At 41.8% G+C, this 23,840-nt stretch overlaps 1 protein-coding gene across 6 annotated transcripts in view; it reads right to left on the reverse strand.

The window, feature by feature from the left end:
- RBMS3 (RNA binding motif single stranded interacting protein 3) overlaps positions 1-23,840 on the reverse strand; it is a gene marked incomplete at its 3' end in the record, with an annotated part of 449,340 nt that overhangs the window by 146,283 nt on the left and 279,217 nt on the right. For all 6 annotated transcript variants that reach the window (XM_080385818.1, XM_080385817.1, XM_080385821.1 and 3 more), the window contains exon 5: positions 6,299-6,456. In XM_080385818.1, coding sequence (XP_080241944.1) covers positions 6,299-6,456 — 158 coding nt within the window. The remainder of the gene's footprint in view (positions 1-6,298; positions 6,457-23,840) is intronic.

The following is a 23,840-nucleotide window of genomic DNA, read 5'->3' on the forward strand; positions in this document are numbered from 1 at the left end:
AAATTTATATTACCATCAACATATGAATATTGTGGTTTTCTTATATTTATGAGAGCAGGAATAATAAATCTTGAGGGGCAATATTTCTTTACTATTTAAGGCACCTTGCAAAGATGGCAGTAGGTAGGTAGTAGCAGTATGATACAGCAGAGGTGTCCAAAGAACTGAGGCCATAGTTAGAATACACACTGGAGAACTCAGTTTCTTTAGCATATCAAAAAGATGAGCAGAGGGGCACTCTGATAGCAGTGCCTAAGTACCTTTGCAGGGAGAATAAACTAGGTGCTAAGTGGTTCTTTAACCTCGCTAGAAAGTTGTGACAAGAACCAGATACATTTGAAAGAGAAATTAGGCAGAAACATTTAACTGCAAGGAAGATGTTCCACTGGCACACATTAGATAGAAAAGAGGTGGCTTTTTTTTCTCATTGATGCCTTCAAATCACTTCTGAAAGCTGTATTTTAGTAAAAGACAAGTATTATCTCAATATTAGGTAACTGGGAGTACTTCAACTGCCTGTGATATAAAAGTGGCCAGGGAAAATGATCTTCAGGTCTCAAATACTCCAAAGCTACAAGACAGGTTTGATTACTATGAGGTTTCTTAGCACCTCCTTACATCCTACTCATCCTTCTATGACAACATGTTCACTAATTAATTTATTTAGCTAATTTAATCCCAGGCATTCCAAGACCCTGAAATGGCTGCAGCCTGTGATTTTCTTCTCTCCTGTAAATGACTTTGGTATCTTACGTCCCCAGCTTTTCAGAGATTGCTTCAAGATGTTTTTGTGCTTTTTGGTTTGAATCCATTTTATGCTGGAAAAATTGCTCCCTCTGTCATTTACAGCCCAGGAAGAGATATTAATTTTGACAAGTTTTCCTCATCACTCATAAATTATATCTTTTCCCAAGCTGTCCTGCCTGTATATTCTTCACGTTCAGTTCTGTTTGCATAAACAACAGGGGGTCGCTTACTACCACAGATGAATATAAAAAATCTGTAGAAACCACTCCAGTGAGGACAGAACAGGCTCCTCTTCTCTGGGCATATGGTCCACACTATACCTTGCAGCATGATCCATTCTGCCAAGGTGACCGTTTAGCTGCCTGAGTATCTCTGCACAGAGCTACAGTGCTCTCCACAAAGAAACCTCTTTCAGAAGAAGTTTCAGAAGAAATACAATATAACTAAATGACATCTACGTTATCCTGAAAAACCCTGAAAGATACACAGCTTCCTTTAAGGAAAAGAACACACAAATTAAAGACTTGGCTCTCTCATTTTGCTTCAGTGGAAACTGGAGCGCATCCTACTGAAAATCAATGCAAAACTTTTATTAATAGAATAATGATCCTGTGGAGGCTCAAAATCTTGTTTCCCGTTTTCTGTTGCTCCCTTTCAGTTGCTGAGTTGAATATGATTTCCAAAGACTAAATATAATAGATGTAAAATGCAGACAAATGGGAGATAAGTTTAACAAAAAACACATGCAGGTAGAGAAAAGCATCCCATTGGAAGGTCTTCCAGAAGAACAAGGTAGGGAAAAGACAAGGATGAAGCTGAACCTGCCAACGACAATATGGGTAAATGCCTCACTACAGAACGCCTGTCTCTGTCACAAAGGAAGCACCTCCTTGATATTTCCTTTTGCTTTGAGATTATAGACAGCTAATTGAGAATATCTTGACTTGGGTCGTTTGCTAGGAACAGCATTATAACATTCTTTTATGACAGTTTGTGTTGGACAAATTTTCTCACGTTACTGGGAAAGAACAGTATGGATACACAGTCATTTCCACCTAGATCCAGGCTGATTTATGCTACTGTCTTCACAGTCTCAGGTTAGGTATTATACTGGTGCCCGCCAGCAGAGCAATACTTGACTGTCTGACTGTCAGCATTTCCATCATAAATTTCTGTTTTCAGAGGCTTATGACTTCGTTGTAAAATGTCGCTTGGGGGGTGAATCTTGCAAGGTCGTTTTAAGTTACAAGACAGCAAACAAAATAAAAAAGTTAGTGGTTTCTAACTTTTTCTTTGCCCTTCATCATTTAAAAGGACCTATAAAATGCCTGCTCTGCTGTTCGGCTGACTGTGGTATACGTATGCATGGCATTATTATTACTATCTCTATAGGGAGGATACTTAAATATTTGAATGACATCTTACTGTGGGGTTATAAAATGCAATTTTGATTTCACTGATTCATGATATCAGGAATTTCTTCCCCAAAGTATATCCCAATGACTCCTTGCCCCCCTTTCCACATCCCGAGGAGCTCTTCAATTAAACTCACAGTACCTTGGACTTTGAGTTTTGATTATAAAAATAGCTCAGCCAAATTACCTGATGGCTCCTAACTTTCCTTGTTCCTCCTTCTCCACCTTTAAGGGCTTCATAGCCATTTTCATGTTGTGGAGTCCCACTGGTATTTGTCCCAGGATCCTGCCCCACATGTCCCGCTCTGGAGCCTGCTTCTCCCTGAAAGTGCTGCTCCATGCCTGGCAATTTTCTTAGGGATGCACTACGAAAATTTGGTCCAGGTTGCAATGCCAGATAGAAATGTGAGGTTCTGGGAGATAGGTTCTCCCCCAACCCTCCCCAGCACCCTGAAGTGATGCTGTGAGCCCCTTCCAGGGAGACTTTCCAATGGAAATTTATCACCACAGGCACTGGAATATTTTACGGATATCACACAAAGTCTTTGAGGCATGTTTGGGACTTCCAGTTTCATCTGAGATATCCAATTATAAAGCAATTTCCTGGGTAGGATGTAGGATGTGACAGATCATTCTTCTGACTGAAAGTAGGAATGATCCTCATAATATCTAAGCCTGCACTACTGTCCCTGATGATGGATTTGTTCAAGCTAAATTTATAGCACCTTTTCAGTTGCCTTCAATTAAACCCTTGAATAAGGAAGAACAAAGCATTCTCCCTCTTCATAAATGCATCCTTAAACTGTCTGGATGTTCGTTATCCCCAGATACTGCTGACACTTCTCTGCTCCAAAGATCACTGATCCTCAGAAATCTCCCTCTAAATATACCCCCTTCCGTTTTGCAAAATTTTGCACTGCTGCTTTGACTCCACTACGATTGTGTGATTTCTTTATCTTCTCCTGCCTTAACATCTGGAATTCACCCTTTACGGGCCTGTGGAAAGCCTAGTCTTCCAGCACATACAGTTACCTCTTTTTAAGTGACAACACATCTTCGGGATGAAGTGTTTCCCTCCATACTCTTAGTACCTTCTCCTATCCAGTAATTCCAGGCTCCCTCAAAGACCTTCCCACTTACTCACTACCTCTGATTTGCTTTTTACTCACACCACCATCAACATTCCTCATGTCCTGTTTGCAAAACTCAAATCGTTAAGACATCAGCTTTAAAATTGTACGTTGAAAAAAGTCTTAGAATCAAGTTTCTGTGGGTTTTTTTTCTTTGCTTTTTTTTTTTTTTTTAGAATGAAGGACTATGCTTTTCTTCTAAGTTCTGAGGAATCCATTCACACTCTTTAAATGAAAGATCAGATGTTGAAGTCATTACATGACTCCCAGCAACAGGGATTTAAGAGAAACACCTACAATTTTAAGTCTTGTGATGAAACCCTGTGTGAGGGCAGCACCGCGTTATTCCCTCTTTCACCCTGCAATCCTATGACAGTCTGAAGTCAAAGCTTCTTAGGTGCACCATCTCCTTTTCCCAGTTCCTTACTTCTAGTATTTCTTCCTGCTCCTCCTCCTCCTAATTTCTTTCTTTGCTGTAAGATAGGCTGTGTTCAGCCCCAGCTCCTGCTGGGATTTCTGTCAGCAGAAACCCACGTCACAAATGACAACAGCAACAGGAGCTCTGCAGAGGGCCAGCTCCCACGGTGCGCCTGGAGGCAGGCAGCATGGCTTTGAAGTACAAAGCACGGGCCAGTGGCAAGACAGAGGTGGGCAGCCAGAGGTTACGGCAATTCCCTTTCAACTCCATGAACTTTTGTGGAGCCACAGTCGGAGTCTAAAGCTTCCTTTCCTTGGCCCTTGCTCGTAACTTTCCTCCCCAAAATCTCCCCTGGAGCATACCTAGGCACAGTTGAGTTGAAGCCACGGAGAAATGCTCTAGAACGTTTTGGAAAAATCTGTCCTGTTGCTTTTGAGGGATGCAAAAGAGAGGAAATACTTTCACAGCTTAAAAAAGAGACCTAGCTTTGTAAGTGCATACTTTAAAGGAGGCTGAACTCTAACGTGGCCAGACATTACTCAAGATAATTTTGACCCAAGAACATTTGAAGTTACCCAGGTTATAAATGAGTAGTCACCTGCAGTACTATAAAACTGCTAATCATACACATTTAGGAAAAAAAAATTAATGATAGCTGTCTACTGCAAGCCTTTATTTGCAATTGCTGTTTGAATATGCTTGAGACAGACTTCACATAATTGGGCAGAATCAAAAAAGTTATTCTTAATCACCATAGCAGTTAGTTAATAACTTTGAAAAATCAAATTGCTGGATGCTGCATCATTTTAGCATATGCAAAGTTAACTTTTTCTCCTGTGCTCCTGTGGCTGTTAAGAGCTATGCTAAGCAGCATGGCACATGCCACAAGCAGGCACGATACACTGTGATAAAAAGCCCCAGGTCAGAAGTATATTAGCCAGGATCACTACACGGGTTGCTGACTTGAACTTCTCAAATCTTATCCGGACTGAAATACAGCTGCCACCCTACACCTGTACCGTATTTATACCCGCTCAGCGTGTGCTCACACTGTAGGTACACTAGAATGAAACCTTTTTTGGCTACAAGCAAAGCTAAACGAATTAATCTACTTGCATTGGCACGCAGGAAAAAGATACTAAAGAGCACTTTATTACAAAAAGAAGGTCAGGTGGTCATGTCATCAGATCTTGTATTGATAATTCTGCAAGGACAAGTGTCAGCATTCAACTGCAGTTCTAAATTCCTGGATTAACTCTGGCCTTATTCCAGTCAACAGCAGATCTGCTGTATACTTTGATGGAACAAACGTTTTACCCCTCTGTTGTTTGCATGGTGAATTGCACAACCTTCATGTAAGATCACTAAAGGTTTCTTTAAATATGTTACATAATTAAATACATTCCACAGAGTCAATTTTTAAAAAAATAAGTTTATCCATGAGTTATACTTATCTATATTTAGTGAGCTAGAAAAAAATTTATGCTATTATCTGCAAGAATGCGTAAAGAACAGTGTGTCATCTTTCAGCATAAATGTTTTGCCTTTTTACATTTGAATTCAGACAATATTATCTTAACATTCTTCACACACGATGATCTTTCAAATAAAGGACAGAGGTAACACTATAATGTCACTTATCTTGCAAGCTACCTTTTTATCATACAGTACCCCATTTCACTCAGTGGTGTTATGACACTAACAGAAGTGCCATGACATACCAAGATATGGTGTATTTCAAAGAAATTTGCAAGATGATTAAGTCATTTTGCCTCCTCTACAAAGCACAACGCAATGAATATTCTGTAGAAACAATGATTTGAGCTTTTTTTCCCTTTTCTTTTGAAGCAGAAGACTGATTTACAGCACAATTGCAAATTTCTCTTATTTTCTTTTTCAATACCTTTCTATATATAGATAGCTCTCTCTTCCTTGGCTTCTCAAAAGATAACTATTTGGTTTAAGAATGGTTCAAGCTGAAGAGAATCTATGTAAATATTCCCTGAGAGTAAACATGGAGATTTGTCTATCTGTACTGACAATGAAGTACATGGTAATAATATGTTGCCCATTCCGTCTAAAATATCTGACCACTCCAACAGGACTTGTTATATGCAAACATTTTTTTCTTTAGCTCTTTTCACAGGCTTGAGTCCCCTGCAGCTTTCAAGGAAGCCACATTTCTTCTGTTACAGTTCCTCCCCTTTGCTCGTCCAACTGCTAAATTTACTTTTTCCTGTTGCAAAATCTTTGCAAAACATTTAAACAGTTTCTTCAGCAACTGTGTGCTTTTGGCTGTAGGATATTTATTATTATCCAAGCTTGATGCTGCATGGATAGCTCACTATTCCTAGCAATTTTTATTTACAGAGACATACAGACAACAAACTATGTTTTAGAGCAATGAAATGAACATCCTTCTGCACTGGTATTCTTCAGCTTGGTAGAAAGAACAGACACACAATCTAATAAAGGTGCTGTTCTGCATTTTCCACAGCTATGAGGCTTCAGAGTTACAGAATAGACAGCATTTGCAAAGGACCAAAGCCAAAAAATCTGCATGAATCAAAAAAGAGCAAAAGTTTCACCTGGCAAAGCCGACTCCTCTGCTGACTCCATTAGCATCTCTTAGTATTCTGGTGGAAATGACATGTCCAAAGGGTTTCAGCATATTCTCCAGTTCCTGCTCATCCATGGAAACGGGTAAATTTGAGATGTATAGATTTGTGGGATCTTGCTCTTGTTGCTATGACAAAATAAGAGAAATATCCTCAGTTAGGCTTAGGACAATGGAACAGTTTATGCCTCATACAACAAAGACTACTCAAAATAGGACCAAGCCAAGAAATTATAGCTCCATTAGAAGCAAAGCTGGGCAATCTGTTCATGACGACAACATATTTGCCAAATTTCTGCAAACTCTCATGCATGTGCTTAATTCTGTGCGTGACTGCTCTTATTGAACTCAGTGACACTACTCATTTCTAAAAAATTACTCTCATGCACAAGCATTCTCGGGTTTGTGTCCTAATTTAGCAAACAGATTGTGAAGAAAACACGATTTCCACAAATGTGCTCACTGTTAACATACATAAAGAAAACTCAACACATGTTTTAAGCAGATGTGCTTTCCAGCCTGCAGACTTTCCATTCAACCTGTTCATCACAAACAAGGTTGGTTGAAAGCACACACAGAACACTTTCCATAGTATCTTTTTTTTTTTTTTCCCCCTCCATCAGGAACATCTTGATTGATAATGTGCAAAAAGACCTAACTGGGCTGGGGGGGAGTTCTGTAGTTCAATTTAAGGTCTTGGTGAGATAGGTCACATGTTAATTCTCAGACTGAATTAAAATATCTTATAAAATAAAGCCTGTAGTATGAATAATTGAGAAAACAAATGTGAAGACAGCTTTCACATTCTATTTCAGAATTTAAGGCTACACTTTCCATTTTGGCAACCATTCCAACTTTGAATCTTGCTTGCCAAACTACTGCAAAGAAATATCAGAGGCATAGATGCTGCATGTAAAATAAGTGTATTAAAGCTGTAAATAAAAACACTGTATACAGGGAACCAAGCCCTAATTACATTAAATCAATTTAGTCAAGCCCTTGCAAATTTTTAAGGCTCTGGTTCCATTTTCATTGATACGAGCTTGACATAATTATCTGATCACCTGTCAGTACAAACCTGATTGGGATCAGGAATAACTACATCATTTTAGCTAACGGTTAATAACCAAAAATATAAGATACAATCTTTATGCTGTGCAGTAAGCCAGACAGTACCTTACCTTGCAAAGTCTTCTGAGACAGATTTTCGGATTTTTTCATTACATATTTTAATGGGCAGAATTAATTTGTACTTGTTCTACACTGAGCTGACAGCAGTATTACTGTCATTTGCTATGAGGTGTCCTAAAACCAGATTAACAATCTTGCAGCAGCAGCACAACTTTACCCTGAAGAAATTACACACAGTCCTTCAGCCATCTGCCCTGGCTTAACTCAGCTAGTTTCAAATTACACTCCATTAAAAGTAGTGCAGATGTATCTTGTCAAACACAGACTCACGTGCCCTATTCTAGAAGATGTATGAAGGCTAGACAGAACCAAGATGTCTGCTCCGTCACTGCCTTGCACGTTCAAGGCCTCAAAAACGGAAGCAGAAATCGTTCCAAGCTGTGATTCACACACACCATCTTTGCAGGGAGAAGAATGACGAAGCAAAGTCTAGCATACCTAAATACCAGAACCAGAAGCCAAAGAAAGTCTTCAGCTTCCCTTACCCCAGGCTCAAGGGAAAATTCAGCCCTTTGGATGCGAAGAAAAGCTGCAAAAGGATACCCCAAAGGGTCCAAAATCAGGAGGTGTGTAATGCTGCTTTACTGCATAGTTTGGATTCTGACTTAAGAGCTGTGAACACTTGACTTTGGACTACTGCTTAATGCCCGTTGCATTCTAGCTTTGCATCTCCAGACTCATCACACCATGAAACAACACATTACCATGCAGGTTGAATTCCCCACTATTTTACAGAAAAGAAATAGAAGACCAAAGTAGGCCATGTTTGCAAGTTGCCGTCCATAAAAATATACCCAGTTATTACCACGCCTTATAGTAAGGGGGAGAGGAGAGGAAAACCACACACACATGAACGGTGAACTTACTGCAAATTGAACTTAAGTTACAAACCCTAAATCTAGAAAAACATTCCTTCCCTTTCCAGTCATCTTTCCCTGCAGTCATCTTCCTTTCTCTACTGTCTATTTACATTCACACAGATTCAAAAGCTAGTTCCTCTCCAATAACTGAAAGATATTAGTGAGGGGCCAGAACTGGTACAGTATTGACAATGCAAGGAAAATCATGCAAACAATCCTGGAGGAAAGGTAGGCAAGAAAAGAGAGGAGTACGAGGAAAGTACTTCTAGCTTTGGGAAATACAAACAAACAAAACCCAGAAACATTTTTTTCTCCTTTATTTTGTTCCGTATTTTTCCCCCTTTCTGTGTGCAAACTATTTAATTTTTATTGCTTCTTACTTTTTTGGGTTGTTTTTTTGGTTGGGTGTTTTTTTTTTTTTTTGGCGCACATACAGGCCACAGGAAAAAAATAAAGAAAGATAGGAGACAGGAGGTATCGTCACTGTTACCAAGTACTCTGAAAATGTGAGCAATGGAGGCAGTTAAAGCAGAGGTGTTAGGGAAGCAAATAAAAGTAACAAGGTTTGCGATTCTAACAGGCACAGTTTTTCAGAAATAATCACATTGTTATGCAAACCTCTACTCATTGATTGGTTAAGGACTTTGATTAATCAACCAGTCAGTGCTCAGGGACTGACATCACTTGTCAGTATTTAGAAAAAATATGCAGATGAGATCCCCCTAGCCAAAGGACAGACTAATATGAAAAAAGCAGAGTTATGCATCAGTAACTGCACAACAACCTTGGCTTTCACTGAAGCAATTCAGTCCAGCAAAATATTAAAATGAGCACTTTTCTTTTGACTACGCAGTTTTCAAGCTGGGGCAAACAAATAAAATAAGTAAGAACCGCCACCAATGTGTCTCACTTCTGGAGTAGGAACACACAAGCCTTTTAACTGTGTTAGATATTAAATGCTGTTGTTTTAAATATCCATGGAAGTTTTAGCTACACTCTGAGGATGAATGAAAGACTAGCAGGCCGTATTCACTCTATCACAAGGATTTACCAAGCCTATCTTTTATCAACATGATAAACAAGAGCTGCAAGCAGAGAGAGACAGATGAGGCCACTCATACTAACTCCACAACGCAACAGTGTTTTCTAAGAAAGGAAGAAAATTCCATGTTATTTTTCCTTACTATACAAATACAACATTTTAGAGAAATACCCCTTTCCTTCACAGAGAAATATCTCCCTACAGAGGCTGTATCTCACACCGCGAACTGAAACGAGACAAGACGCCTTCCCAGGGATGAAGCCTGGCGCTGGGCAGGCTGTGCAGGAGCGGTGCGGGCCCGGCTGCCCTGCCACCGCACCGCCAGGCCCCATGGCCGCTCACCCTCACGCGCCCCTGCTTCTCAGGCTTGCCCCCGCTCCCCGCCTCTGGGACCAGGGCTCCTCGTCATTTTCTTCAGTTGTGCAGACATCCCCTCTGCAGCCTGGAGGTGCTGACACGTGCTCCTCGTTTTGCATCGGCCTTTTCACCCCAGATTCCCCAAGCTCCTTCATGACGTACTTGCTTCCCCAGCCCAGTGTAACTGCTGAGTTTTCCAGTGTGAAAGGCAGGCATCCTACTGTTCAAAATGCGCCTATCTGTTGACAAGAGGAGCCTAACCAGACCTTCAATCCAAGCACCCCGTGAACTACCAGTCTTTCAGAATCCTAACTAGTCAACAGTCAGGTTTCTGCCTTCAGTGATCACAACCCAGGGTCACAGGTCCGGTGGCAATGGTGGTGGCTGGATCCACACAGTGCGGCCCAGACTCTCTCCAGTTCATTTAATTCTTTCTGTGGCTTTTCACTAAGGCATTAAAAAATGCTACGTCCCACCTTGGGATGCTAAAATCCCATTTATTGTTGTGTCCATTCCCAAACCCTGATAACCGACCAGGCATCAGCGAGAGAGCTGAAAGTCATTTGTGTGATACTCATGGTCCCTTCAGAACTGCGTTTTCCTATAATGCCCCCAATACTCTGGACAGGAACAGAACGGGTGGGGTGGCAGAAAGCCACAAACACCTCCAGCAGCACTGTGCCTTGGATGTCCTACAGTTGCTGATTTAGAGCTACTGCAGTGGGACCACCAGCCAAACGGTGTCCCCACCACTGCCTGGACTTTGCAGTCCCTGTCTCACTTTCCCCCTCCAGACCACACCAGAGACACCAGGCTTGCCTCACACCGCAGGGCAACAACACATCTGTCGACACAGTCTTCCCAAAGCCCAGCGGCCTCTCAGGTTTAGCCCCCCACGTGTAAGAGGGGTCCCCCAGGGGGGCCAGGGCCAGCCGCTGCAGTTGGCTGCCGCCCGGGGGGTGCAGGGGAGGAGGGGGCTGCCGGGACTGGCGGAGGGCTCGCTGCAGTGTGGCAGCACGGCTCCTCTGCCCTTCCCAGACCCCGCGTGCCAAACACAGCTAATTAATGGGTACAAGAACAGGCCAAGTTGCCGCTTCTCGAAGGGAACAGGAAGGCAGCTGTGGAGCCTGCTGTGTGTGCCAGCTGCAAAAGCATCATGCTCAAGGCACGCAGACTTGCAAGCACAATCTCAAGGCACTGTCAAAAGCCTGCTCCTGGCTGTCCTCGCTGAACTTCATTTTACCCAAGATCTCGCATTTGACAGCCCAAGGAGGGTCACATTTTCCAAGTACAGCTTGCACTTGCACTGCAGCCCTGGAGAAATAGGGGCACACTCATCCAGTCAGCCGCAAGCCTCTGAAATCCTGACACAGCCTTGTACCCAGGACTGAGCTCATTCTGGGGTCCTGGTGTAGGCCTGTCTGCGTGGGTACACGGAGTGCCACAGAATGGGCCAACAGAAAAAAAAAGAAAAAAAAAAAAAATAATTAAGCCAATTGCAGCTCCCCTGCAGACAAGTGCAGGGCTTTCTGCAACTCCCTTTGCTCCCACCCCAGCCTGTCTGAGCACTATGGGAGCCCAAATAACCCGTGGGCTCCAGAGGCATTAACTACATGTATATGTTGTAGTTGGGCCATTCTGACAGACGCATCCAAATTGGTCAAAACCACACCTAGGAAGTTTTGAAATTGTGAATACTGCAAACTAACAGTAGGTGAAAACTAAGCATCTGATGAGCTCAGAGCATTTCCAGCATTCAGCAGCAGGTGTCCTGCTGCAAGGCTCTGGAGTTCAGCAGTCAGGAGCAACTGTCCTGGGGAAACAGCCAGAAATTTTGTCACTGCCTTTTAGCAAGAACTGGGCCAGTCACTCGGCTCCCAAGGCCTGTGCCAAGGAGGAAAAAGAAGTTTATAATGCAGAGGATTTGAAACGCACTACACCAACAGCATTTGAAACAGATAAAACCCAGTGGAGGGCATGCTGGAACTCAGAGTTTGCTATTTGCTTTGCTGGATCCTCCCAGCCACTTTTAAAAGAAGGGACAATGCTCAGATGGGATTTTCCCTCCCATCTTGAGATAATCTTTGGAAGCAATGCATGAAAAGCTGAAAGAACAATTCCTGCTGGTACAAGAAGAGGCTGAACCTCTTTTCATAGTACATTTAGTAATGCATTCTTTAAGGACACATGTGCAGGGAGGGGTGGGCTGGTGTTGGCTACATTATTTTTTCCCCAGAAGGAACTCAAACCTCTTGTAGTCTCAGTAGGGCTGGAAACTGAGTGCATTTGGTTCATCTGGGAACCCTATGTACCAATTCTTTTTATTCAACCTAAATTATTTCTCCTTAGAGCAGCTTGCTCTAGGAAGCTAAGCACTGATTATTAGTTCAAACAACTCTTTTTTCCATTTTCCAAACTTATTCTGGGAATGTAACTTTGTACGTGGATCGATATGAGATTCTGAACTCTTCTGTTTAAAGTTATAATCAATATTTGTATTAATAGATCATATACTTTTTTTGTCTTTAATAAATTGAGACTTCAACATATTATCATTGACACAGGTCAACATTACAGTTCACTTTTGGAAGCATGGTCCTGTCTTTCTGAACATTCTAGACCCAGGTTCAAATCACCCTCTATTAGTATCTTCCCCATACTAGTTCATCTCTGCTAATGGCCACTGCCCAATCTTCAGGCTATGTATGTAACTTCTCTCCTTTAAAGATCTGCGTTGAACTTCTGTCTCCCCTCAACATAAAAATAGTTACGCTTTTTATGGAAAAATCCATTTATGTGGAACCATTTATATGAAACCAGATCATTTATATGGAAACATTTAAATGCCATTTCATAAATTTTCCAGTGTTTGCTCAGTATTTTGAAAACTGTAGTTGTACGCAGCACCAGTCTCATCATTGGTTTATTAGATTATTTCTAAACTGGATTCCATACAAGCCACCGAGCTTAAATGAAATTTAGAGGAAGCATGTAATACTTTCTCTCAGTAGATTCACATTCAATATCTCTTCTTGTTGTTCTATTATTTAATATTTACTTTTCTAGTACTGAAGATCATGAGAACTTTCCAGGACATCTGAAAGAGACATTCATTTCAAAGCTGATTAGAAATGCTTTTGATTGGATTCACACAAAAAATCTGAATTGAAACATTTTCCCCTATTTTTCTATTGTTCCTCCATTTATTCCTGCTGCTTTTTCACATTAATATCGCATATATTTGCACATATGTAAAAGAAGCCTAGTTTTCAAACAGAGTAAGCTACCAAATTTATAATTCAGATATTTAACTTCAGCTCTAACACTTCATGTCTGCAAGTAACATTCGGAGAGGTTCTCTCTTCACTGACCTACCCAAGCATGGCAGGATGCTCCTAACCTAGTTATCACAGTTAGGATGAATACGGGCTGGTGGTGTGAAAGTTAGAAGAAAGTCACCACCTCCCAGTGACAGAGAAGCGGTGGCAGGAAACCCTTTTCCTCCTTCTCAGTGGGAGAAGGAGGGAGGGGTTCTGTGCAGTGGTTGGGGACTGGGATCTTGCCTCTGTACCTTCATGTGGTGCCTTTCAAATCAATGAAGATACACTGATTTGAATTAAGTGACAGTAACCCTGCTTACAAAGATTTTTTCCACATTATGGTTTCTTTTATAAAAAGAAGGAACAAACAAATCAACCAAACCAGACGAAACACTTGCTATAGCAATGGTCCAGACCCATATAACCTTTCAGAATTGTTAATGACATATTTTGAGCCATCATTGAAGTAACACGAGGTGAACAGAGTGAATCAAGTGCAGCTGCCAGGGTTCCCTTTGACTTTTTACTGGCTTATTTGTTTCCCTTTGTGTGGGCACATTTTTAACAGTGCAGACAGCTAAATCAATGGTCAGTTAACTATTGATCCCTGGCTGGTTTCACTTTTGTTGAGCAGCACACCAAAAGGCTTACAAGACTGTACAGAAAGCCTAACATTTCCATGGATTTTATTAGTACACTAAGTACTGATAATCCAACAGATACAGTAGAAGGAAACTGTTAAAAGCGATGCTGGCCGCCTTCTGAAGAGTCCTTTCAAGGCTCTTCCACAGATTCAGAGTATTGTTTAGGTTGGAAAACACGTTTAAGATCATCAAGTCCAACTGTGAACATAACACTGCCAATTCTACTGCTAAACTATATCCCTATGTGTCACATCTACACATCTTTTAAACACCTCGAGGGATGGTGACCTAACCACTCCCCTGGGCAGCCTGTTCCAATGCTTGACAACCCTGTTGGTGAAGAAATTTCTCCTAATATCCATCCAAAACTCCCTGGAGGCCATTTCCTCTTGTCCTATCAATTTTACCTTGGGAGAAGAAACCAACACCAACACCGATACAATCTCCTTACAGGTACTTGCAAAGAACAATAAGGTCTCTGCAGGGGAGCCTCTCTCTAAGGGGAGCCTCAGCCTCCTTTTCTCCAGGCAACACAATCCCAGTTCCCTCAGTCGCTCCTCACAAGACCCGTGCTCCAGACCCTTCACCAGCTTTATTGCCTTTCCCTGGACATGCTCCAGCACTGCAACATCCCTCTTGAAGGGCACAAAACTGAACACAGTATTCGAGGTGCACCCTCACCTGTGCTGCATAGAGGGGGACAGTCACTGCTTGTGTCCGGCTGGCCCCACTGTTTCTGATACAAGCCAGGATGCTGCTGGCCTTCTTGGCCACCTGGGCACACTGCTGGCTCATGTTCAGCCAGCTATTGATCAATGTCCCCAGGCCCTTTCCTGCTGGGCATCTTCCCAGCCACCCTTCCCCAAGCCTGTAGCACTGCCTGGGGTTGTTGTGACCCGAGTGCAGGACCCGGCACTGAGCCTTGTTGAGCCTCATACAATTGGCCTTGGCCCATCAGTCCAGCCTGTCCAGATCCCTCTGCAGAGCCCTCCTGGCCTCCAGCAGATCAACACTCCTGCCCAACTTGGTGTCACCTGCAAACTCACTGAGGGTGCACTCGATCCCCTCATCCAGATCATCAATAAAGATACCGAACAGGCCTGGCCTCGGTACTGAGCCCTGGGGAACACCACTTGTGTCGGGCTGCCAGCTGGATGTAGCTCCACTCACCACCACTCTTTGGGCTCAGCCAGCCAACAAATTTTTACCCAGCGTAGAGCAGACCCATCCCAGCCACGAGCAGCCAGTTTCTCCAGGGGAATGCTGTGGGAGATGGTGTCAATGCCTTTACTGAGGTCTAGGCAGGCAACATCCACTGTCTCTCATTCATCCAGTAAGCTGGTCACCTTGTCACAGGAGGAGGTCAGGTTTATCAAGCAGGACCTGCCTTCCATAAACCCAGGCTGGCTGGGCCTGATCACCTGGTTGTCCTGTATGTACCGTGTGATGGCACGCGAGATGATCTGCTCCATCACCTTCCCCAGCACCGAGGTCAGGCTGACAGAGCTGCAGTTCCCTGGATCCTCCTTCTGGCCCTTCTTGTAGATGGGCATCACGTTGGCTAACTGCCGGTTAGCCAGGACTGCTGATAAATAATTGAAAGTGGCTGGGTGAGCACCTCTGCCAGCTCCTTTAGTACCCTTGGGTGGATCCCATCTGGCCCAATTGACTTGTGTGTGTCTAAGTAGGGTAGCAGGTGCCTAAGCATTTCCCCTTGGATTTTGGGGGCTTCATTCTGCCCCCTATCCATGTCTTCCAGCTCAGGGGGCTCGTACCTGGAGAACAAATGCTCTTACTATTAAACACTGAGGCAAAGGCAGCATTAAGTACTTCAGCCTTTTTCCTCATCCTCATTCCACATCCAGTAAAGGATGGAGATTCTCCTTAGACATCCTTTTGTTGCTAATGTATTTATAGAAACATTTTTTTTTCTTTTATGGCAGTATCCAGATTAATTTCTAGTTGGGCTTTGGCCCTTCTGATTTTCTCCCTGTATAACCTCACAACATCCTTGTAGTCCTCCTGAATTTCCTGCCCCATCTACCAAAGGTAATGAACTCTCCTTTTTTTCCTGAGTCCCAGCGAAAGCTTTGTTCAGCCAGGCCAGTCTTCTTCCCTGCCAGCTTGTCCTTCAGCACATGAGACTGCCTGCTCCTATGCCTTTAACATTTCCTTCTTGAAGAATGTTCAGTCTTCCTGAACATCTTTGCCCTTCAGGACTGCCTCCCAAGAGACCCTGTCAACCAGGCTCCTAAACAGGCCAAAGTCAGCCCTCTGGAAGTCCAAGGTAGCAGTTCTGCTAACCCTGCTCCTTACTTCTCTGAGAATTGAAAACTCTACCATTTTGTGATCACTATGTACAAGACAGACTCCAGCCATCACATCACCCACAAACCCTTTTCTGTTCACAAACAAGAGGTCCAGCAGCGTGACTTCCTTAGTTAGCTCACTCCCTGGCTGTGTCAGAAAGGTATCTTCCACACACTCCAGGAACTTTCTAGACTTTTTCCTCTCTGCTGTATTTTATTTCCAGCAGACCTATGGTAAGCTGAAGTCCCCCGTGAGAATAAGAGCTAGCAATTGTGAGACTTCACCCAGCTGCTTATAGAATACCTCATCTGCCTCTTCATCCTGTTTGGGTGATCTATAACAGACTCCAACCATGATATCTGCCTTTTTGGCCTTACCCTGATCTTACCCATAAACACTCAACCCTATTGTCGCCATCATTAAGCTCTAGATGATCGAAACAACCCCTAACATGCAAGGTTACCCCCCTGCCTCTCTTTCCTTGCTTATTTCTTCTGAAGAATTTATAACCATCCATGCAGCATCCAAGTTGTGTGAGTCATCCCACCCTGTTCCTGTCATGGCAACTGCATCATAGTTTTCTTGCTGCACAACGGCTTCCAGCTCCTCCTGTTTGTTGCCCATGCTGTGTGCCCTGGTGCGCATTCACTTCAGTTGGGCTATTTATCCCACCAGCTTTTTGGGGGTAGAAGCCCTGATTCCTATGTGACCATTCTGAGGTGCTTCTATGGTTTCTGACACATGAATAACCCTGATGTCTTTGCTGCTACATGGATCTCCATCCCCTACCTCCACTGAGATGGCAGACCAAAGGACCTAGCTAACATGCTGTCCCTCAAATATTGTGCCACCTCCAGGCTTATCTCTAGTGAGCCTGGTTTTATCCCTTTCCCCTTTCAATTTTTTTGCGGCAGGCACTGCTAGAAGCACTAGCTATCTCCTCAACTAAGACCATGTCTAAACATTGAAGGTTTTACAGAGAAGGTACTGAAGAGCAGAGGACATTGGGGTATTCAAAGAAGCTTATTTTGTCTTGCATATCTTTCAAAGAATCTGTGTGTTGTTTGATGGCCTTTCAAAGGCTCCAATATATAAAGATTTAACATCTCAGGATTTAACATCTCTTTCATCCTGATACATCTACTACGCAGTAGTCACTCTGCCATTTTAGACCGAGTGCTGACTGCATGTTTCATAAATTATCTTTCTTCCATAGTCATCCTTACCTGGCTTCTACACTATAATGGTTGACAATTTATTAGCAACGTGATTTTTTCCACGGCACTGCAGGAGATTTGGCCTCAGCATAATTATGCTGCTATTATACAGCAATAATTAAGCCCAATCCATCAAACATTATAAATACAGCTATTAATACAGTTATTAACAAGACATGTCAAAAGCCTGTTAACAAGGACACTTTCTGAAAAGATACAGTGGTACTGCACATGAACACAGAAAACACTCATAAGTGCTATTCTGAAGAAAAGCATATTCCCAATGATTTTCAGAAGTATTTCATTGTCATTTGCATAAGTAAAATTAAGCAGCTCTGAGCTTTATAATGACCCAAGAAAAGAACTCCTGCCAGTAGAAATAGTTTGCCTGCGATCATCTAATCAGAAGAGAGATGTGACTCAGACACACACCATTACGGTGCCATCACTGAAACACTTTGCAGTCACTTCTTAAACAAGGCATAGGCTAAAATTTGCTCTATCAGATTTTGTCAAAAAATTGTGAAGCAGCAAACTCCTAAAACCCATGACCTATAAAGAGAAAAAGAACAAAGGTATTGTAGTAAATTATTTGTCACAATTACCTGTATCAGCTCCACAGCGGAGTATTATTTATAAGTACTGTTTTAATTAAAACTATGAACTTTAAAAAGAGTTCACAGTTTATATATGCACAGGATTTCTTCTCACTGTTCAAACTATCAGTGCTGTGCTGTGTAAGCTGGACTCAGCTTTTTTTAATTAAGTTTGTTCATGGACAGCACAGCATTTGCCAAAGCTAAATATTGCTGGAACTGAATTGTTATTGGTCTGTCCATCGCAGAGCTGCTGCAGAACCTTCCATCATGCACTTCATCTGCCAATGGTGATTTGATCTGCCCTTCATCTTGTGTGGCAAACACGGACTTGAGTTGCTACGGTCGCCACCTTCAGAGCATTGCATAAGATACAAGGTACCTCGTTTTATTTCCACAAAATACAATCATAACCAGGACTATCACAGACTGACATAAAAACATATTTTTCATACTTCTGCCATTACGAGGTGAGATTTTTTAGAAGTCCTTACTTCTTAGTTTTCCTAGAAACAAATTTCCAGTTTCCAACTTGCACAGTGCACTGCAGTCAGAAATGCAGCTCAACCTCTGAAAAAATCATTGTCACTCTAGTTTTGAAGGTGTTCAGTTGCCTCCATATTCTCTTTCACACTGTTTTGACGACTCCTTTGCTATTTATATTAATGTTAAATAAGATTCATTTAATTACCTCAGATTATCTGAAGGCTGTCTATAACAGTATCTGAAAGTGCTACGTAATCTCCTGGCCATGAACCCTAAATTAGAAACTCACTGATGACCGCTGGAAGCAAAAGGCTGATTTGCCAGATGAGCTGCAATCTAAGTTGAACACCTTACCTATTTTGATTTGTCACCAACTGCGCCCTAGTGAACTTAAGACACAGTGTCCTATTGCACACTGGACAATATTGCATTGAGTATGTCTATTTGTTTTATGCTATAGTGGGCTAATGACATGTTGTTTGATGTATATTTTCCAGGATTTTCTTACCGATACTTAGACAGGAGTCAAGCCCTTTGACCCTGCACAGAATCAAAGAATCTTGCAATTTAACTCCTACTATTCGCATTCTCACTAAATTGTGTTGTACATGATACTGTCCCACAGAAAGAGTTCATTTGTACATGTGCATGTATATACTTACACAGAGAAAGAGGTCACAAAAAAGATTATTTGCTTTACAGAGGACATAGCATGGAATCAGGGCACAGTATAAATTTTCCATTGTCAACAACGGAGGAAAGAAAACGAATTCGAGCTAAAATGCCATATGCACTAAATCAATAAAATAAAATTAACAGCTTAACTTAAAGTGCTCCTAGAAAAAGGTCTTAGAAATATGCACAAACCCCATCCTGTTATCATGGATTCTTGTGATTATTTGGCATTTTGGAAAGCATGATACACACAAATAGTATTTAGTAGCACCAGTTCAGGTTTTTAAAAAAGAGCTGCAGTGCCACTGGCACTAATTAGTCGAAATGCAATTTTTTATATGCAAAATGTTCAGTGCAAAAATGTCCAATTGTAAGTCTCAAAAAGAAAATTACAATTATTTTTGCTTTACTTAAAATCATAATATTCCCAAGCACCTGACATGACCACAAAGACTTTCAAGATGGAACTCAAACAACATAAAACTCGATCAAGAATTCTATAGTTCTCCTTTGAATAAGCTGAAATATGGAAAGTTCTGATAATAGATCCTGAAAAGTTGGTTTTATGTACAAAGCAATCGACATTCTAGAGTAAATGGTTGGCATTATTACCGATTTTCTAGATCTCACCTTTTTAGTCTACGTTTGTCAAGGTGGTGACTCAAAAGCCATGGTTTGGTGCCTCCTGGAGCTGACTGGGCTGTGCTGCCTTCTTATCTCAGTTCCAAGCAGAATGTCTCTGTTCTCCTGACAGTAACACTGGACCAAAAGGATTGCAAATGGTAGTGGAAAGAAATGTTTTTCTCCCTAATCTATCTAAGGATACAATAATACCGCTTGCTCAGTGGACAGAATCTGGCATTGCGGAGGACAAACTTGGGTTCCTCAAACTGTAGATTTAAAGCATTTAGATCAACCTATGGATTTACCTCTCCTATATTATTTGTGGAAACTGTGCAAGGTTTTAGAGCAGAGGTTGCATGTTGCTCCTGAAGCTCAGAAAAGGAAGCGATGGGACTTTCTAAATGACAGGAGTGTGGGAAAGGGGAGGGCTTTGCTGTCTGATCTTCCAGTGGCCATAGGATGTCATAGTGAAGCACCAGAGGCACAAGTTACAGGTGTTTTCATGCATGTGTAGCCCTACTCGGCCAGGCCAGGCCAGGCCAGGCCAGAGTATTTGCTCTGACATGACCTGATCCTCCTCTAACTGAATTCTACAGCAAAATTTTCAGTGATCTCACTTGTCAGTATCAGGATCTGAGCTTCGAAAAGGTTTTCAGAACTATATTCAGAGTAATAAAGATGCAAAAAGCTGAGTGGACACATCTCTTATGATGATTATCATGCATTTGTTGTTTGCCTTTAATATTTCCTTTCAAAGCTGCCAGCAAAATGAAAACAACATAGATTTGAAATGCTATATATACACATGGGGTTAAATTATTATCAATATTGCATCTATCTGCAGATCAATAGGAACTTATGAGTCTCTATTCAGAAGCTTCTCTAGGTTGGGGCTAAGAAAACTCATATTTCTTCATGTAAAATTCAAAACCTTAGCATTTAACTGTCTACACAATTGCACTGGAAAAAGACTGTAGCTATTAACGGTAGTAAATTATCAGCAGTGGGAAAGCATTAGAAGCTTTAAGAGGACTTTTTGGGACTTTATAATGCTTTTTAATATTTGACCTACTGACCCAAAGGCAAATTCAAGCAGCACACAGATCCCATGTGATTGCCTGTGAAGAAAACGGAACGCTTTCTTTTGTCATGTTTTACATTACTTCCTATAAACCATAAATGAAGTCAGAATTTTCTTGTCTGGGAATTCCTGTTGGGATAAAGGTTGAGGTCTACTTAGCCTGAGTCCATACAAACTGCTAGAGATCAGTTATTCATCTTGATGCACATGCCAGAAATGGAAACCTACTAGTCCTTGAGGATGCATCAATTTTCAGGGAGTCTGGATTCTTTTAACTACTTCAGAAAGTTAAGAAAAAATCTACATAGATACTGCTTAAGGAAAACAAAATCCACCATAAAACACAGACTTGACAGTTTTATTTTGAGAAATCTGTATTTAACACAGACAAAAATACCATTCCCATTTAAGACCAGGCACAACTCACAAAACATACACTGCAGAAATACTTACGCTTCAGATCTAAAAAGGCAACCAAGTCATGTTTCAAATGTGACAAGGGACGGTTATCGCTCAGAAGCATGACAGACACAGCAATACCACACTTTCCCTGTGTGTGGAATCCCCGGTGCTGAGTCAGCAAGTCCCAGCAGAGGGTTAGCAGAAAGGCCTTGAAATACTCAATTTCCACCCTTAGAGATGAAAATGAGGAAATACAATTAGTAAGTGAAGAAACTGAAACTTCGCTTTATTTAAAAAAATGAGATATTAAAATAGGGGGGAAAAAAAAAAAAGGCAGGGTTGAATTACTGTGACCGCTGAACCCCGTTGCACAGGAGCAGATGAGCTGTCTGTACTCTCCTCAGCACCCATCAGAGCTCCCTGTGATGAGACCATTCCTGGTAATGAAGTTGAGATGAGGGGCCAAAAAAATCCAGCGCCACTGGGGAAGGAAGCATTATTTAAGGGTGTATTATGGCTTGTGTACGCAGAAAGTAGGGATCTGAGTGGCACAATGCATTAGCTAGAGGTGAGGGGTAAGCCGGGGACAGCAGTAAGTAGGCACTCCTACAACTCTATACTATTGGGGGGGAAACCAAGGAAAGCGCAGTATGAGAGACATGGTTCTTGCCTTGCCAGTTGAAAGCAGAGATGAAAGGGAATTTCATTGCGCTTTTCCATTTACAAAGAACATAGCCTCTGTGCAAGATGTGGGGCAGTGAACCAGAAAGGAGTCTATGAACTTTCTTACTTCTCAACACCAAGGAAAGCGTGAGTTCTTCATGAGAGTTTTCCTACAAACCTTTCATTAGTTCCTTCTGCCTTTTATATTAGCCAGAAGAACACAGTTTTCTGAGCAGTTAATGCTGACTCAAGTTTTCCAAGCCAATGAATGCTTCCAGTTGCATATTCACACAGAAAAGACAAAGTCAACAATTTTCTGCATAGGAAGCAGAAAACTATTCTGAAATTAGAATAGGTATAGCAAGGAGAACAACATGGCCAGTTCTATCCACCTACTAAGGATTAAGACAGAAGTATAAAGCAAATTTTGTTGAGCCATGAAGAGCCATAATCTGGTCTTACTGTGGAGAGAAAAAAGAATTTCCCTCTGCTTAAGAAACTGATGTGAAAAGGCACATGTGCTGTTCTTGTGGCAGAAATGAGGAGTTTTGAGAAGACCATTAAGCAGAGATGTCTTGCATTTGAAATGAAATAATGGATGCAGATGTCTGCAGTCAGCTGGTGAGACACAGCAGAATTGGGGTGGCTGGACAGGAGCTCTGCAGCACAGGGCTATTCACAGGGCAGCAAGGACAAGCTCAAAGGCGTTGCTGCATCAAGGGTGCCTACCTGAAAACCTCATGCCGTTCAGCTCCTTTGTAACCAAGAGACCAGGAGGCAAACTGTACAGGAATGGCACAAGATGACAGAAGAGACGAGTATAGCTGAGACTGAAAGATACTACAAGTTGAAATTCAAGACAGAGCACAACGCTTGAACCCAAGTACGCATGACCAGTTCCTGGGAGGAGGAGGGCAGGAAGAAGGAAGTGCTCCGAGCCCTGTAATTCTCTTTCCTTCTGTTTCTAGAAATCTGGACTTGACCACCCTGCCTAGCACACAATGGGCTGTGACTGCTCGCGTGTCAATGACTTGCTGTGTTGTACTAAGCTGGCCTGTGGGAAAATGCACTAGAGTTCCAATATTAAGTTCTCTGTGGCTTGTGCTTTGTTCTTCTTACATCTATACAGTATTTCAGCTGTGGCTAACGTATATATATGTATATGCATGTGTATATGTGTGTATATATGCACGAGAATGATGTGTTTAAGTACCTAAGTACAGTTCTATATTACATATGTAACAACAAAATGTATTATACACATAAAAGTGCATTCCAGTTTAAGCATGCTTTCAGTTTTGAAGATGTGAGTAAACAGATGTTTGTGTGTACAGACTTCCAAGACTACAGCCAGACTTCGAAAAAAGGAGACACATTTGCAATTACGCATACATATGTGTGAGTGACTGTATATACAAAGGAGATACCACCATACGTAGCCATGTAATGTGTTTAGCTGGTGGTATGCTTGCATGTGATTAAATATAACTGCATGTAATCATATTTTACATTTATTTCTATATGTGTACGAACCATTCCTACAAAAAGGGATGGCTGTATCAATCCAACAAATGAAGGATGTTATCTTCTTTCTCACTTACAAATCAGAAGAAACTTTAAAAACTGCTGCAGTAATAAAACTGCGAGACAAGATACATTGGCATTCCTTGAGGCCCAGACTGGAAAGGAATTACAAAGGCCGCATTCTGGACGTAGTGGATAGCTGGGAATTAAAAGACAAAGGAGAATGTGCAGCAGGGTGTAGAGGGACTGATCAGGTTCTCCCCCTTGGATGCTGAAAACTGGACCTGGTTCTGGTGTTGGCCCTTAAATGGTCTGAGACATTTTGCTCCAGCTTTAGAATTTTTTTTTATAACTAAAAAGGCAGTGTTGAAGAAAGGAACTTGAACTACTGAACACTTCAGGTTTCTGGATTACCTCTCCCAGGTGCTGTACTTGCAATGTGTTTTCAAACCAGTTTTCATGAAAAGAAAAGCTGAAGACTTAAAAGCAGAACATCTTACATTCTCAGGTATCTGATATTG

This window comes from Falco punctatus, assembly GCF_963210335.1.
Source record: "Falco punctatus genome assembly, chromosome: 4".
Taxonomy (NCBI): domain Eukaryota; kingdom Metazoa; phylum Chordata; class Aves; order Falconiformes; family Falconidae; genus Falco; species Falco punctatus.